The 15,265-nt window shown below is 35.5% G+C and overlaps 1 protein-coding gene across 1 annotated transcript; it reads left to right on the top strand.

The window, feature by feature from the left end:
* The first annotated feature begins 2,650 nt into the window (after positions 1-2,650).
* LOC126814968 (uncharacterized) lies at positions 2,651-14,929 on the top strand. The gene is made up of 21 exons (XM_050540454.2): positions 2,651-2,706; positions 3,236-3,301; positions 3,428-3,518; positions 3,667-3,755; positions 4,667-4,763; positions 4,918-4,977; positions 5,151-5,212; positions 5,685-5,820; positions 6,045-6,172; positions 6,665-6,822; positions 8,022-8,136; positions 8,742-8,807; positions 8,959-9,044; positions 9,458-9,553; positions 10,295-10,366; positions 10,799-10,912; positions 11,468-11,526; positions 11,778-11,916; positions 12,474-12,573; positions 13,961-14,044; positions 14,552-14,929. Exons 4-15 carry the CDS (start codon positions 3,700-3,702, stop codon positions 10,333-10,335), a joined length of 1,101 nt encoding a protein of 366 aa, XP_050396411.1. The 5' UTR covers positions 2,651-2,706; positions 3,236-3,301; positions 3,428-3,518; positions 3,667-3,699; the 3' UTR covers positions 10,336-10,366; positions 10,799-10,912; positions 11,468-11,526; positions 11,778-11,916; positions 12,474-12,573; positions 13,961-14,044; positions 14,552-14,929.
* The last annotated feature ends 336 nt before the right edge of the window (positions 14,930-15,265 follow it).

Genomic DNA, 15,265 nt, shown 5'->3' with positions numbered 1-15,265 from the left:
TTAAGTAGAATTTTAATTCAAATTTGGTTTACTCTGTCAACAGTGGGCAATATTACGGTTGTATCTCAACAGGAACTTTATCTATAGACCTATTTATCCTCAGATAAAACCAATCAATACATACAATCCTAGTAAAACAACAATTTTATTTTGGATTCAAATAAACAATAATAAAATTTCCATTTATATAAACTCAATTCCACACAAAGTGCTCATTTTTCAAAGTCCAAGCTATTTTAATAAATCTGTCATTCCAGAGGAATTCTGACCATAGCTTAACCATTTGTGATTATATTGCACTTGCATATGGTTGCTAAAGTAAATTCTAGGTAGTTATGTGCGTGACCAAACTTTTGCACCTTGATGATGCGTCCAAGCGAAAATTCGCACTGGATGGGTATAGTTTATGGATGCCAGTTATGCCTAGTTCGGACCATAATTTTATTTTGGCCGTTTAAGTCTAGTCGATAACTATCGTAAAATTCTCATTTTACTGATACTCTTTGCGGAAAGGAAAAGAAAAAATGGCGGGGTTGAATTTAACCATGGGAAAGAGTCTCATGTTGATGACTTCATTAATAAGAAAATTGCCAGTGCAGAAGTTTTTATAAAATGGGATATCTATGTTCTTGAGCACCGACTTTATTGGATTCTTTGATGTCTAATAAAAGATACCCAGACTTCATGGCAAATAATATAAGCATTTATTGCATGATTCCAGAATAAAGTGTAGGGTTAAGTTGTATTCATTATGCAAATATTTATTTGGGGTCATTATTTGTGTTTACTAATGTAATGTCACTTATCTATTATTGTTATCAAAGTTCATTCATTTTCTTTATCAATATTATCATGTTTTGGTACACGAAGTATCCTCAATAAGCCCTATCAAGAAAGTGTTATATAGCAATATGAAATATTTACTTGTATTTGGGATTATAATATCGTCCTGTGGATATATATCTTCAAATGTAAGTCGTTTTGATACATATATTTTCAATAAAATACATATGTTTTCATTAGAATGTAGATGTAAGTTTATAACCCCACGCTTCGCCATGTCGAACTTCAAAGAATCATACATTTATATTTAAAATGGGCAATTATCGGAAAATGTTACTTGCCATCCGGGTTAATGAAGGCGGACATGTGTGTCTTGAGGGAAATCTTCATCGAATTCCAACTGTCAAAGTTTGTTTTTTTTTTACGTGCACACCAACATATAAACGTGATCTCGGGTTTTCGTCCCATACGAAAAACTAGAAACTGTTTCTTGCCAGGTCCTTTTCCCGCCCCCCGTCCTGTGCCACTGAGAAGTTGAAACCACGCTGAAATATCCAGAGGAACGTTTTTGGCAAACACCCTGTATGGAACCCGGGACCTCCTGGTTAGTGAGCCAACGGGAAAATTTGCCCTGTCTACTCTTATTTACATTTCTAACTGTCAGGAGATTTTGTCAATGGAATACAAAGAAACTTGGGTTTTTGTATCGTATCATCCGAAATACTAGACGCTTTTCATTGTGAGGTCCTGCATCACTGTTAGACCAGCAGCCCAGAGCACTTTGGTCAAACGAATGAGGTACCAATATCAGTGTACCGGAATGAACACTGTGCAACCTAGCATATTCAGATATGGATGTCTGCCGGGATCCAGTTGCTGTGTGTGGTCTTTGGGGCCTAAGAGGGCACCCAAAAATGCCCATCCAAAAACAGCCTGAGATATCCCGAGAAATCTTCTCGGAAACAGTACAGTGAAGTTTCAATGCACAGAAAATTAGCAACCTTAAAGACAGGCCGACTCTGAAAGTCTAATTCATCTTATGCCATCTTTATATCTAGATACTAACCATTGATGATGACAATACTGTGGTTATATATGCTGGAGAATTACGATTAGAGATTAACAAGAAACCATGGCAACTGAATATCTATGATAATAATACACAACAACTTATTATAACAGAGGAAGATAGCAGAAGTCAAAAACTAGTAAGATAATTTCAGCAATATTATCAAAGAATTTCAAGAGTACTAAACGATAATAAATAAGTTAATATAATAAATTAAAACGCATCCACTGAAAGGTTGATTATGTTTTATCTTATGTTATCCATTTGTAATTAAAGTTCTTTCGGGGTTTTATGTTTGGAGTCCAAGCTAGATGAATAATATTCCAGGCAGTTAAGCTTCGTCATGCTCATAAATAATCGTTATAAGCAGTAACTAGTTTATTTTATAACAAATAATAGTTATAAGTAGTAACTATAAGTCTATTTTATAACAAATAATCGTTATAAACAGTAACTACTGTAGTTTTTTATAACAAATAATCGTTATAAGCAGTAACTACTTTAGTTTTATTTAACAAACAATCGTTATAAGCAAATAGTCATTAAGAGCTATAACAAGTTTGTATTTATGAAAAATATTCTTTATAAGCAATAACTAGTTTATTTTTATCTTAGGGTTTTGGTAAATGGGTTGGTGACTATATAGATCTGTATATGGGATATTTATTCCGGATTGGAGTAATGGAATATGAATACTATGCTACTGATGTCTTATCAATTAACCAAACACCTACAGATGTAACCCTAGTTGTTGATACAGATGATCGTAACAATAGACATATTATAGCAACATTTACTGCTGTCAAAGACAGACAACTGTCTTTCTCTTTTACAGTGGACCCACCTTTAGACAGGTAAAGTAGAAGCAAAACCCCGTCAAACCATTATTTGGTATGTGTAATGTAAGAATAATATAAGACATGAAATGGGGTTTACCGTCTTACATATTTGCACCAACTGGTCTAATGAATCTATGTTGCGTGCTATGAGGGACAATCCTCGACACCGGCGCTACGGTCTACTCTTATTTCGCTTTCATCCAACTGTCAGGGTATTTTGAACGTGCTGCCAATGGTATACACGAACTCTTGGGATCTTTGTTTCCTATCATCCGAAGGACTCCATGCGTTTTATTGCCAGTCACTGTCCATCCGAAACCAGCCTAGGATATCCCTAGAAACTCTCTCGTCCAACTCCAGAATCGTTTCCAGGATAACAACCACCGCCATGTTCCCCGAGCGACCGAACTATGTAAGACACATGTTTGGGATGGCTATATAGAACAACTGAGCTGACTATGATTGACTAAAAGTAAATCTACAAGTCTGACGTAATGTCTCCAAAAAATCGATGGCTAACATATTTATTTTTTAATATTTTCAGTAATCGAGTAAACTGGGGTTTTAAAATTCAAGAAGAAGACGAAGGTTTTTACGGCTTTGGTGAAAGGTAAAAAATAAATTTTCCATAAGATATTTTGTTAGAATATTAGAGAACAATGTTTCGGAAATGTTATGAAGATAAATGTAATTTTGTTTTTAAAAAAAACAATTAGACTATAATCTGTTTCCCTAGATTTAACGATGTGAACCAGCGAGGGGAGAAACTAGGGTGTTGGACGGAAGACGGAAGCTTCGGCTGGGGAAAATTCGATCCTCATATCAGGGTTAGTCATGTTATGTTTATTTAACTTCCCGACTTTCATTGACCAAAAAAAAAATGTCATATTAAACTGATTTCTATATCACATTCACTAAGAAAAAAACACGTAAACTTTATAGCTTGATTTCTTCCATGGTATTTTCTTTTGTTAGTTTCCAGGAGGTAAAACTAGCACCTATGTTCCTATGCCACTCTTTATATCGTCTAGAAAATATGGATTTCAGCTGGACACATTTTATAGGTAACGTGTACTTTATTGTAATATTTGATACAGACAGTATAGTGACCCACCTTTGCTTACCCAAAATGTGCACACAGTACAAGCACCAACTAATACATCATTATAGAAAGCTCAATATTTCATCAGTACACCAATCGTCCACAGAAGTATATTCTGCTCTCTATAGAAATGTCTAGTCGTCATTTATGGTCACATTTTTTGTAATCCATTGTTAAGAGAATACATTAAATACAATTTCATTCTCAACATAACCAACTTCAGGTACAACTTTAGTACTCTCTTTGTCTATAGAAGCGTTTTCCGTATACACTTTCCCTTCAATTTCCTTCAACAAAAACAACATCTTAGGTATAATCATCTTATACAGCGGAATCTTCAGATTAAACACCCACTACAGCAGCATCTTCAACATACGATGTAAAAGTCTCGGTATACGCATTATCGACAGCAACATATTCAATATACATATCATCTCGGCATCTCGGTATACACATCGCGAACAGCAACTGCTTCAGCAGTATCTTTACTGCACAGAATACACATCATCATAGGCAACATCGTCAGTACACATGTTTACAGTATTTACAGTATGTCTACTGCACAGAATACACATCATCTCCAGTAGCATCTTTACTACTCAGTATACACATACTGTACAGCAGCATCTTTATACACACCTTTACATCTTTACTCGTCGATATACATATCATCTACAGCCGCGTCTTCACTCCTCGGTATATATATCATCTATACAGCAGTATCTCTACAAATAACCAACAGTTTCAGTATACACAACATCTGCAGCAACATCTTTAGTGTATGCATCTTCTACAGCAACATCTCCGGTATCCATATCTTCCACAGTAACATTATCAGAATTAATTTATGGTACTTCATGGCTTTTGTTTTAGATCTGAATTTGATTCTAAAACTGTACGAGATATCATGCATATTGTTACAGAAACCAGTAGTTTTAACGCAACATTATTTGCTGGGAACACGGTTCGGGTAAGTAAACTTAATTATTGTGATGGCCATTTCTTTCAAATATACCAGTTATAGATGATCTAAAGTATGTTCATATTCATCCGAATTATTGGATGTTTATATATATACATTTATTACTTATAAGAAACTTGAACATTTTTGTTTCGGTTTAAAGGAAACATTCCAAATGATGATCAACAAGAACGGAAGATCTTTAGTTCCACCTCAATGGGCAGTAAGTATTGGTTCATTTATCTTGTACTCGATAGCTGTTACCTGTAACAGTTATTTTCTTTGAGCTTATCTCCCCACATTTATTTGCCTCCCCCAACATAGCCATGTCCATTAATCAATTTATAAAATATCACAATATCATAATGAGGAAAGTGGTATGTTTTATTTTTAAAGTTTGGACCGTGGAATCAGGTTTCGTCTGAAATATCTGGTGAAAATGAGACGACTAGAGCTCGGTAAGTAATCAAGGCTTAAAGATTTATACTCGTCGCATAGATGAATAAAAGACATGCCTAATACACGGGAGAGGGTTTAGCTGATTTGTATCTAAAAATCCGTATTTAGTCCTTAGTAGTAATAATGTTCGACTAGTACCCACAGCATGTGGTCATTGTCTTAGAAACTAGTCTTGTACACCAGTACTGAAGTAAGTGAGAATATGGTGGAGGCGATAGGAGTGTATACCACAGTAAACTTAGCTTATTCCTGAAAAGGACAAATTCACAAGATAAAAATATGATATGCAGATGTCCCACAACCGTCAACAGTTACACGTTACTAGGGCAATGGATTGGACCTGCCGTACACCTGATAAATGACATGAAACTGAAAATTAATGTTTCTACCTGCACGGCTGACCCGTTCGGTCACCAATTATTGTCATACCGGTAGCAATTAAATGATTTTCTTTTGTTGATTTTCTTGAAGTCAGATGCTGTTTGACCAGGATATCCCTTTCTCTGTTGTTGTTGATACTGTTCATTTCTTTCCTGATGGCGAAGATAAACAGAAGCATGAAGCAGAATTACTCAGAAACCAGCAACTTTTGGAGTTAGGAGTACCGGTGAGTAGATTGCGTTTACTCGTGTATACCTAGGAATGGAGAGAGAGACAGAGACAGAGAGACAGAGAGAGACAGAGAGACAGACTGACAGACAGAGACAGGGACTAACATATAGTAGGGGTCTTCAGCAGTGGGAGGAAATTAGGGAACCCGGCGTATTATTACTTTTAGAAATGATAAAGGATGTTTCCATGCTTTTAATGTTGTGCGTCTTTTTTTTCTAGTCCACAGCTTATTACAACCCAATGGTAACTACAACATTCAATGAAACGTATGGTTATGCTGATAAAATGGGTTATTTTACTAAAACTACTGATGGAAAATCTTACCAGTATGATTATTTGGCTGCACAGTAAGCTCTTTCTTCCATACATAAGGCTGGTTTTCTGCAAATTCGTATATTTCGAATGCATATACTTAATTTTTGCAACATTCTACATGAGGCTTGACAAGGATTGTCGCTCATTTTAAATTCCTGCTCCCAAATATGACATTTATAAATAAACTGGAAATAGAAAAAATCAATGTTCATAAAGAGACGTAACTTGAGTATACTTTTATAAGACTCTAGACAGCAGACGCTGACTTGTTTGCATATTTGATATAAGGAATGTTAATATAAAGACATTTGATGAAAAACAATATTGGTGGATTTGGATAGATTTAATTTTGGTTGGTTTATGTAAAGCGTATTACCCCTCCATACTAGTTACTTAATATCACAATTTTTGAAACTTTTTGAGATTTTTTTTTTTTTCTGGTGATCGTTAGATTAGTCTTACTTCTCAAGAGTTTACATGGTATTGTTTATTTAGTCCATCTGTTTATGTTTTCTCGTTGACAGTTTATTCCACGTGTCTCAAGTAGATTTCACTAATCCTAATGCTACAGCTTGGTATACGCAACATTTTCAGTTAGCTTTAGATTTACAATATAAAGGTTGGATGTATGACTATGGTGAATATACTCCACATAACTCCATTAACAGTCTAGGACAGACAGGTACATATTCCGTTCTTATAATACCTCAATTTTAGTAGTATCTTTATTGGTCGTCCAATACTACATAGTTAATAATTGTCGTAGTGAACTAGTGCACCACGTGGATAAGGCCGGGTTTTTTTTGGCACATTTGGACCAATTTCCCCAAATTGAGCCCCACCTAGAAAGGGACCCCGCAGCTCGCCAGCTTAAAATTTTCAAGGTAATTTAGCAGCAGTGCTACCACGTGCGGCGATTTCAGGTATTAATCAATTACTCATTTTTGAGTAAAGTATAATAGCCCTTAAATGTAGGCATTGGGGGGGGGGGGGCAATCTCAGTAGATTCGAGAGGGAAAGGGCTATTTGCCCGAAACTTTTCTGTCACCTGAATTTTCAGAATAAATCCATATAGCTAAAACGAAACGAATTTTCCACAAAGCTGCAGTGTTTGTTTATTTTTAATTAATTACATAATTACACAAAAATATAAATTTACAATACGTTATGCAAAAAAACAACGGAAATACATTGCCCGAAAAACTGACGGTTTACCGAATCTGCCCCCTCCCCCCACCCTCGGATCGTACGCCCTTGGCCTTAAATATGAATGAATATAGGCCTAGTTAAAGTTATTCATATCCTGCAATGTATTACCGCATTTTCTACAACCGGACCCCCATGTGGATAATTTCCTGTAGTACTTCTTGTCTTGACCCTATTAAATACAAGGTTTGTCGACAATGTGATAATTAAAACCCCATCCTTACCATGGTCAAGGTTAGCTAACGTAACAGAGGCCCAACAAGTTGAACAAAATTACTGGATTCTTTTTAACCGGTAATATTCTACGTACACCGATGGTGTGTTTACTGTTTCATTGCAATTCCCTCCCTTTATACTAAAATGAGTGACAATTAAAACCCCATCCTTACCATGGTCAAGGTTAGCTAACGTAGCAGAGGCCCAACAAGTTGAACAAAATTACTGGATTCTTTTTAACCGGTAATATTCTACGTACACCGATGGTGTGTTTACTGTTTCATTGCAATTCCCTCCCTTTATACTAAAATGAGTTACTCACAATAATATCCGTTTTTAATAGAAGATTCTATGTACTCCTGTCGATTCCGGGCGTTTACCAGACTCAAGAAAACACAGTTATTAAAATCTAACTCGATGAAACAATCTCTAATATATATCATTTCTTGTAATATGAAGGTCTTGAATCTCACAATCAGTATCCATTGCTCTACCAGAAAGCCTGTTTTGATTATTTGACTCAGAATAAAACACAAGATGATATTTATGCTCCAGACTACCTTTTTTATGTCAGGTTCGTAAATTTCAATAGTTGGTCCTGAAATAACGATTTAACTGCAAAAAAGGTCCAGCACTAGCAAATTGTTCCAGAAATCTGTGGCTGAGGAATACATTGGCGTACACGTAAAACAAAGCTCCGAACTAAATGTAACTCTTGGCACACTACATTCGTATGGCCATCTTCCAGGGATGAAATGTAAACTAGTCTACGAGAATGGTGTATCTGGGTGCCCCTTTCATCCAGGGACGAACTGTAAAGGAGCCTACGAGAATGGTGTACCCGGGGGCCCTTAAAGAAGTTAATGTTCTCATATTTTTTATTTATAAGCTAGAAACGTTAACGTTAGGATATACTCTAGAAAGCACCATTTACAGTCATCATTAACCTATGCTTGGTAAAGACGAAAGTATCATCGTCAAAACGTTGCATGCCAATAAACCAGTAATTGTTATTCTGGTTGGTGCAGAAAGATTTCTGCTTGTGGCGATTTTTGTCACCTGTATTGAATTCTACTCACTATTTGACACTGATTGATCTTTATATAATTTTACTTCTTATACAATAATTGTTTTATGAAAGAGGATAATATTGAAATATGTTTGATGGGTTTTTTTTAGATCTGGTTATTTGGGTTCCCAGAATTATACCTGGGCTCATTGGACAGGTGATCCTTCATCTGATTGGTGAGTTCAACTATATGAAACACGATCATATTCCCAGAAGTATTAATCTGCTTTAAATATTCATCAATTCCAATACCAATGTATTATATTCTTTTATTTAATTGATCCTGTGAATTGTCAATAATCTGAAAATATATATTTCCCCTCTTAGGACTGATTCCAGTGGTCTTCCAGCACAGCTACTAGCAAGTCTATCTATTGGTATATCAGGAATGCCGTTTTCTGGTTCAGACATTGGTAAGAAGTTTTATTACGTACGAATTTGAATATTTTGTTGACACGTGATTTTTAATTGTTGTCTGAAACTGCCTGCTTAAATAACGATAAGAGTTATGCCCCTCTTTTTTCGGTAATAATATCCGACAAGAAAATATTTGAAATCCCAACACTGGTAAGAACTTTTTAAATTTTCAACGATATTATGGTGGGACAGTAATTTTTGTATCTTAATTTAATGTACCGCACTAATGCATCCTGAAATTACATTTTATAACAATTTTTCTATTTTAATGCTAATTTGGAAAGCGTGGAGGGGCATTTTCTGTGCCGCGCGTTGTATGGACTTATTGTGAATTGCCCCACCTGGTTTAAACTCAACAATAATTGCAACCAATGTGTAGTATGTACTTTCTAATTCAACTGATTTCTAGGTGGATTTGAATGGTATACTGGAGCATCAGCTGACGAAGAATTGTGGGTTAGATGGACACAGTTAGGATGTTTCAGTGGCTATATGCATGAACAAGGTAAATTGTTGGTTTACATCCAAGAATTATATCTGTTACGAAATATTGTTAATGAGTAATTTTCATTGATCTTTTTCCCAAGGTGGAGGAAAAGGAGCAGGAAGAAAAACTCATATTTTTGATTGGAAGAATGGAACAATCCTATGGAGAAAGTTTGCAAAACTTAGAACTCAGTTGATACCATATATTTATACACAAGCTCATATAGCTCACTATGTAAGTTGATCATTGATGATTTAGAACTGAAAGTGGGTCGGGTGTCCAGAACAAGGACACCTCCTAGTCGCTTGGTTGGGACTGAAAAACGAAGTCCCATGTACAAGTAAAAGAACCCTTGACAGTTGGAATTCTATTACTCACCGGATAGAACTTCCCCCTCAAAGTGGGGCGTTAAGCCCCATTTCATTCAATTTGTTATTGAGTCCTTGAGGTGGCCGATGAAAATATGTATTATTATCACCCTCCACCCTCCAGAACTGACAAGAGTTGTGTTGCGTGTTGTCAACATGGGTAAATTGTCGAGCTAGTCTGATTTTCAGTATAAATCAAATATACAGTGTAATCTGCCACTTTCGGCATCGTACGGGATCGTTAAAATGTGGCGGAGTAGTGAATATATAAAAGAATAAAAATGTTAAAATAAAAAAAAGATATATATGCAGTATCAAAGAGATTTGTTTAATCATTAAGGAACGTGAATCACCAAAGTTGTCGAGACTTGAATTCTTCTATTTTCAACAGGAAGGTTTACCACTAATGCAGCACCATCTTCTAAACTTTGATGATAAAACAGCTTTAAAGTACCCACATCAGGTTAGTGTTTTATTTTTCTACAATCCCGAATGTTCTTCTGTTCTTGGGAGCTATCAAGGCAATGATAGATCAATGAATATCAACATCTTCACTTCCCATAAATGACAGTTCTTCTGGTGGTATATAAAGAAATTCTCGGGACTCGGACATTGAAGATTACTATAATTATAATGTTTCGAGGGTTTCGCCTGATAAGGCTGCATTAGACACTGTGTTTCAAAAGACGCAGGGGTGGGGGCTACGAATTCCCTTTTTTGTTTTCCCATTCCTACCCTACATTGGACCTGCCTCTCAAACACTACTATCTGTCTCCAATAGCACCCTTGTTTTAAGCGGGCGTTAACACTCACTAACGAACGAACGAACATAATGTAGCAGTGGGACCATTCAAATTATCATACATTATTTTAATAAACTTTTCTTTTTTTCCAGTATATGTTTGGTGAGAGTATTTTAGTAGCTCCTATTACCAAGCCGGGTGTAAATCAGTTGGATGTATATTTACCTTCTGGAGAAGACTGGATTGATGTCAGTTCTAAATTAATAGTTAGTATCTCCCTCTTGTGAAACTAAAAAAACGGTTTAAATAATATATATACCACAGTGGCGTGGTTCCTGTACCTGTTTCCAGCTTCGGTAAAATAAAATTTAAGACAGCATCGTCACTGTGTGAATTTAAACCAAGAAGATAAATTCACCAATGATCAAATAGCCTGCAAATTTAGCGGGTCGATAATCTTTGTTTAAAACCAAACAATTTACAGGGTTATAGGACAACATTTAAAAAAAAACAGATTTGGAGACTTTTTAATTATTTACCAATTTATCTTCTTGGTTGAAATTCAAGGTTTGGTAGTAATAATAATATCTTTATGTAATAAATAAAGATAATAATCACATGATAAGGAAATACCAGGGATCACAATATTTGAACTATATATAAATACAAGTTACTTGTCTGTTATGAGTTTGCAACTTGTATAGTCCGACAAATTTTAAAGCAACATTTGTGTAGTGTATGTGATATTTTCTGATAGATTTAGTGTATATGATTTTTTTTCTCACCCTTTATAAATTAAGTTTGTTGTATTATATTTATAGTATGATGAAGTCGATGGTAGATTTAGAATTTCGCAAAATAACATCATACCTGGAGGAAAGTAAGTTCCCAAGTCAGAAACCATATGTCATTTTATTTTTAATTTTAAAAAAAATAAATTATTAGTAATGAAGTTGGTGTTGGAGAACGATAACCTTTTTTCTACTGCATCCGTAGATGCTCAAAGAACTTAAAATAACTTTAAAGATTTTTCGACAGTAAATCTTTAACCAAATTAACCATAATTTGAAATCTGTATGCAAGAGATATGTTGACGAAGTTAGCCTAACCTACTTGTTCTCATTGTTACAGATTAATCACCATGGCAGCGCCATTAGATACAGTGCCTATACTAGTCAGAGCTGGTACTATTTTAACAGTGTCCGACCCTAAAGTTCAGACATTACGTCATGCTAATCATCCTAATGTTACAAGTATAGATAAATGCTCGGTGAGTCGGTTTACTTCATAGTGGTATATGTGGCAGTCATGGTTAAATCAGAAAAAATAAAATTAAATGGAATAAAAACATCCTACTTTTCTGCACCAACCGATTTTATAAAGGCGGACATAAAACCCCATGCAGTGTTCTGTAAAGGAAATTTTGCCGGGAAAGCGGCGTTTCTGCCTACTATCAATAGCCTCGGTCACCCAGAACCTCCCTTAATGTGAACGTCAACAAGTAAACGGACGGGGTTCGTTTTTAGCATCATCCGAAAGACTATACACCCTTTTCTTGGATCACTGTCCAATAACAAGGAGAACGAGGCTGGAAAATCCCCTTAAGTTTCTCGCCCAACACCAGAATCGAACCCGAAACCTTCTAGTTAGAGAGCGAGTGCGATACACATTCAGCCACAGTGGTTCCAGGTTCCATTACGAAGAATATGAAATGAAATGAAATGGGGTTTAACGTCCTACTGTTCTGCTCCTAAACTGGGCTAATATGATTAAGGAGAAACATTTATAAGTGAATAAAATACGTCATGACTATATTTTAATATTAAGGTTTACCATATATGGGCGTGGCCAGATAGTAATAACAATGGTTTTGGTAGAGACTGGCAGGGAAACTTCTTCAATATCTCTAATACAAGGTCATCACAAGGTAACATCTATGTACATTTTCCAGATCTATTGAAGTTCTTATTTTTCACAATCTGTTGGCCACAACCAGGAATTTGATTGAGCGCCGTTCATATATTGGAATTAAAAACACAATAAAAGGTAGGCCTAGTCCTGGCAAAAAGCATATTGGTCTATCCGTCACACCTTTGGGACACACTATTAACATTATTCCTCGCGTCAATACTTGTACTTATTTCTTTAGTTATTTCGACCATATAGACTGTTTCTTTCTGCTCAGACTAAGTAAATGTAAGGGCGATAAGCAGTTTGGTTGGTCCAACTGAGTGAGCGTGGAACTTGGTGTGTAGTGTCCTTGCATCAAAACATTGACTAAGTTCAATCATAAGCATTTTCTATTTAAGCCAAGTTTGATTGTCCGATATGTAACAAAAACATAAATGTACAATTCATCAATATATGTCATCTATTTTGTTTTTGGATTGAGGTGGGGGAGGGGGCGTTAGCCTCATTGTTGGCTTGTTAAATAAATACGGAAACTGATTATTACTATTAGTCTTCTGGCCCATCGAGCTTTTAATCGTACCTCAACTATGTATGATAGGTTCACTCCCATTTCGACTACGTACCATTTCGACTACAAATTTTATTACTCTTAAAATCCTGCTCCCCCCCCCCCCCAACTAACCAGCAATGAACTGCTCCGCCGATTAAAAGATGTAATTAAGGTAATGATAATTGTTAAAATAGCTTATCCATTATATATTATAGCTTGTTTTCTTTAACATCAAAGAAAAAATATCAACTCAGAGTACATTTTTGTTTTGAATATTTGTAATATTTGGAGATTACAATGAGTTTAATATTTGCTTATCTTTATAAGAGGAATTTTTTCAAATTTTGTACATTTATTTTTCAAGTTCACTATCATTCAGTCAAAATTTTTGTTATCTTATTAGAATTCCTTTATATCAAATATCAACAATAGAGGAAACTCCAAACATCACCAACACCGATGAATTTCAATGATTACGTTACCAATACATGGGTAGATTACGACGCCAAATTTCCTGTTTGTTTATGGAAAAATTTTGAGACTGTTGGACCCAGGAAAAATAACAACCTAGTAGGTTTCCACTCAAGAATGTATAAAACCATACCACACTGTCATCCTAACCTCTATAGATTCATTGACATAATTTGAAATATTTAGAAGTGCGAACGATCTTGTTTTGTTACATATTTTATACAATTTCTATGTAAATTAATCTGTTGTTATAAGCTGTAGTCGAAATGGGACGTAGGCGAAATGGGAGGGTACCGTATGATATATTCCTGTCCACGGAGTATTTCTTCACGAACCAGAAGAGATATATTTATTATTTTATAATCTGGTTAATGTTTTGTAGGTAATGGTGGTATAAAAATAGAAAGTGCTGTAACTTCTGGTAACTACACACAAGTTGTTGGACAAATAGCCATCAACCCACCTGGTACAATCACTTTTAATTAATACCTTTATAAAACAATTTATTTGTTTCATTTATAAAGGCTATAAAATGTTTCCCTAATATAGCTCAATTTGACAATAAAAGATAGCCGAATTTTTATCACTGGAATTGTTAAGATACATGTAGCTTTCTAATTATTCACATTCCGAAAACTGGCGTAAAACCCAGTTCATTCACATAATATAATTCATTTTATTCTATGTTACCCCTGTCGTCCTTTTACAATTCTTGTAAACCTGAACAGATCAGACGTTTGGGATTGCTCAGCTAGACGAAAGGGGTGCTTGTGAGAGAGCGTGACTATTGTATTTCTAATATACCACTGTATCAAAGTTTTTTGTTATTTTCATTGAAACCATCAATATAAAATAAGTTAATGCTGTGGCTCTCTTTTCTGCCCTTAGCAATGTTATGCAAGGCGGCAACCTCAAAAGGCTGTATGCATATTTTCGAGACAATACGTTATAACTTGTTTTATTTCATTTTCAGGAGTTCCAGGAATGGTTCAGTATATAAATGGGAAAAATCTAACATCAGTTAATTCTTGGCAGGATGTGATCATGTGGGGTTCATCTAATGTTTATTTCTATTCAGTTACTACGCGTATATTATGGCTGTCTATTCCAAATGGTCACCTCTTTGTTGATGTCTTTTATTCATAAATAGTATATTACGGAAAATGCTTTTAGCTTTGTTAACACTAACCAATGAGCTTTTCTCCACAGCTCACAATAAGGTTAACCAATGCTGGAATGAGGTGTCCACGATCCAGGGTATCAACCCGTGGTTTACATTCCCGTGCCAATTTTAGACTTTGGCTTTGACCTCACCAATCCCTCCCCTGAATTATAATATTGCAGATTTAGCTCTTCCGCTTAGGGGCCAGATATATTTTAGCCATATCCTGCTTTCTCCCGATTTTGAGGGTGTCACAGGGCAAGTGTTTACACAAAGCTTTTTTACAAGTAGATACTGATTCGCCCCCTTAAACTCCACTAAGGCGCAATAACTAGAACTAGTCATGGTTGCTTAGTACTCAAACTAAGGTCCTTTTTGGGACCAGAAGATCCTGATTTTGTTCCAGGTACTCTCAGTAATATGGGTTGGTATGTTTGAGAGGAATTCGTTGGCTATATTGTCCTTGACTTAGGGCTGGATTAAAGTTTACGGGCTTGATAAATACCAGTATATGTCATGTTACGA

Source organism: Patella vulgata, chromosome 3, assembly GCF_932274485.2.
Source record: "Patella vulgata chromosome 3, xgPatVulg1.2, whole genome shotgun sequence".
In the NCBI taxonomy this organism is placed as follows: domain Eukaryota; kingdom Metazoa; phylum Mollusca; class Gastropoda; family Patellidae; genus Patella; species Patella vulgata.
This window is presented reverse-complemented; position numbering and strand designations above follow the sequence as displayed.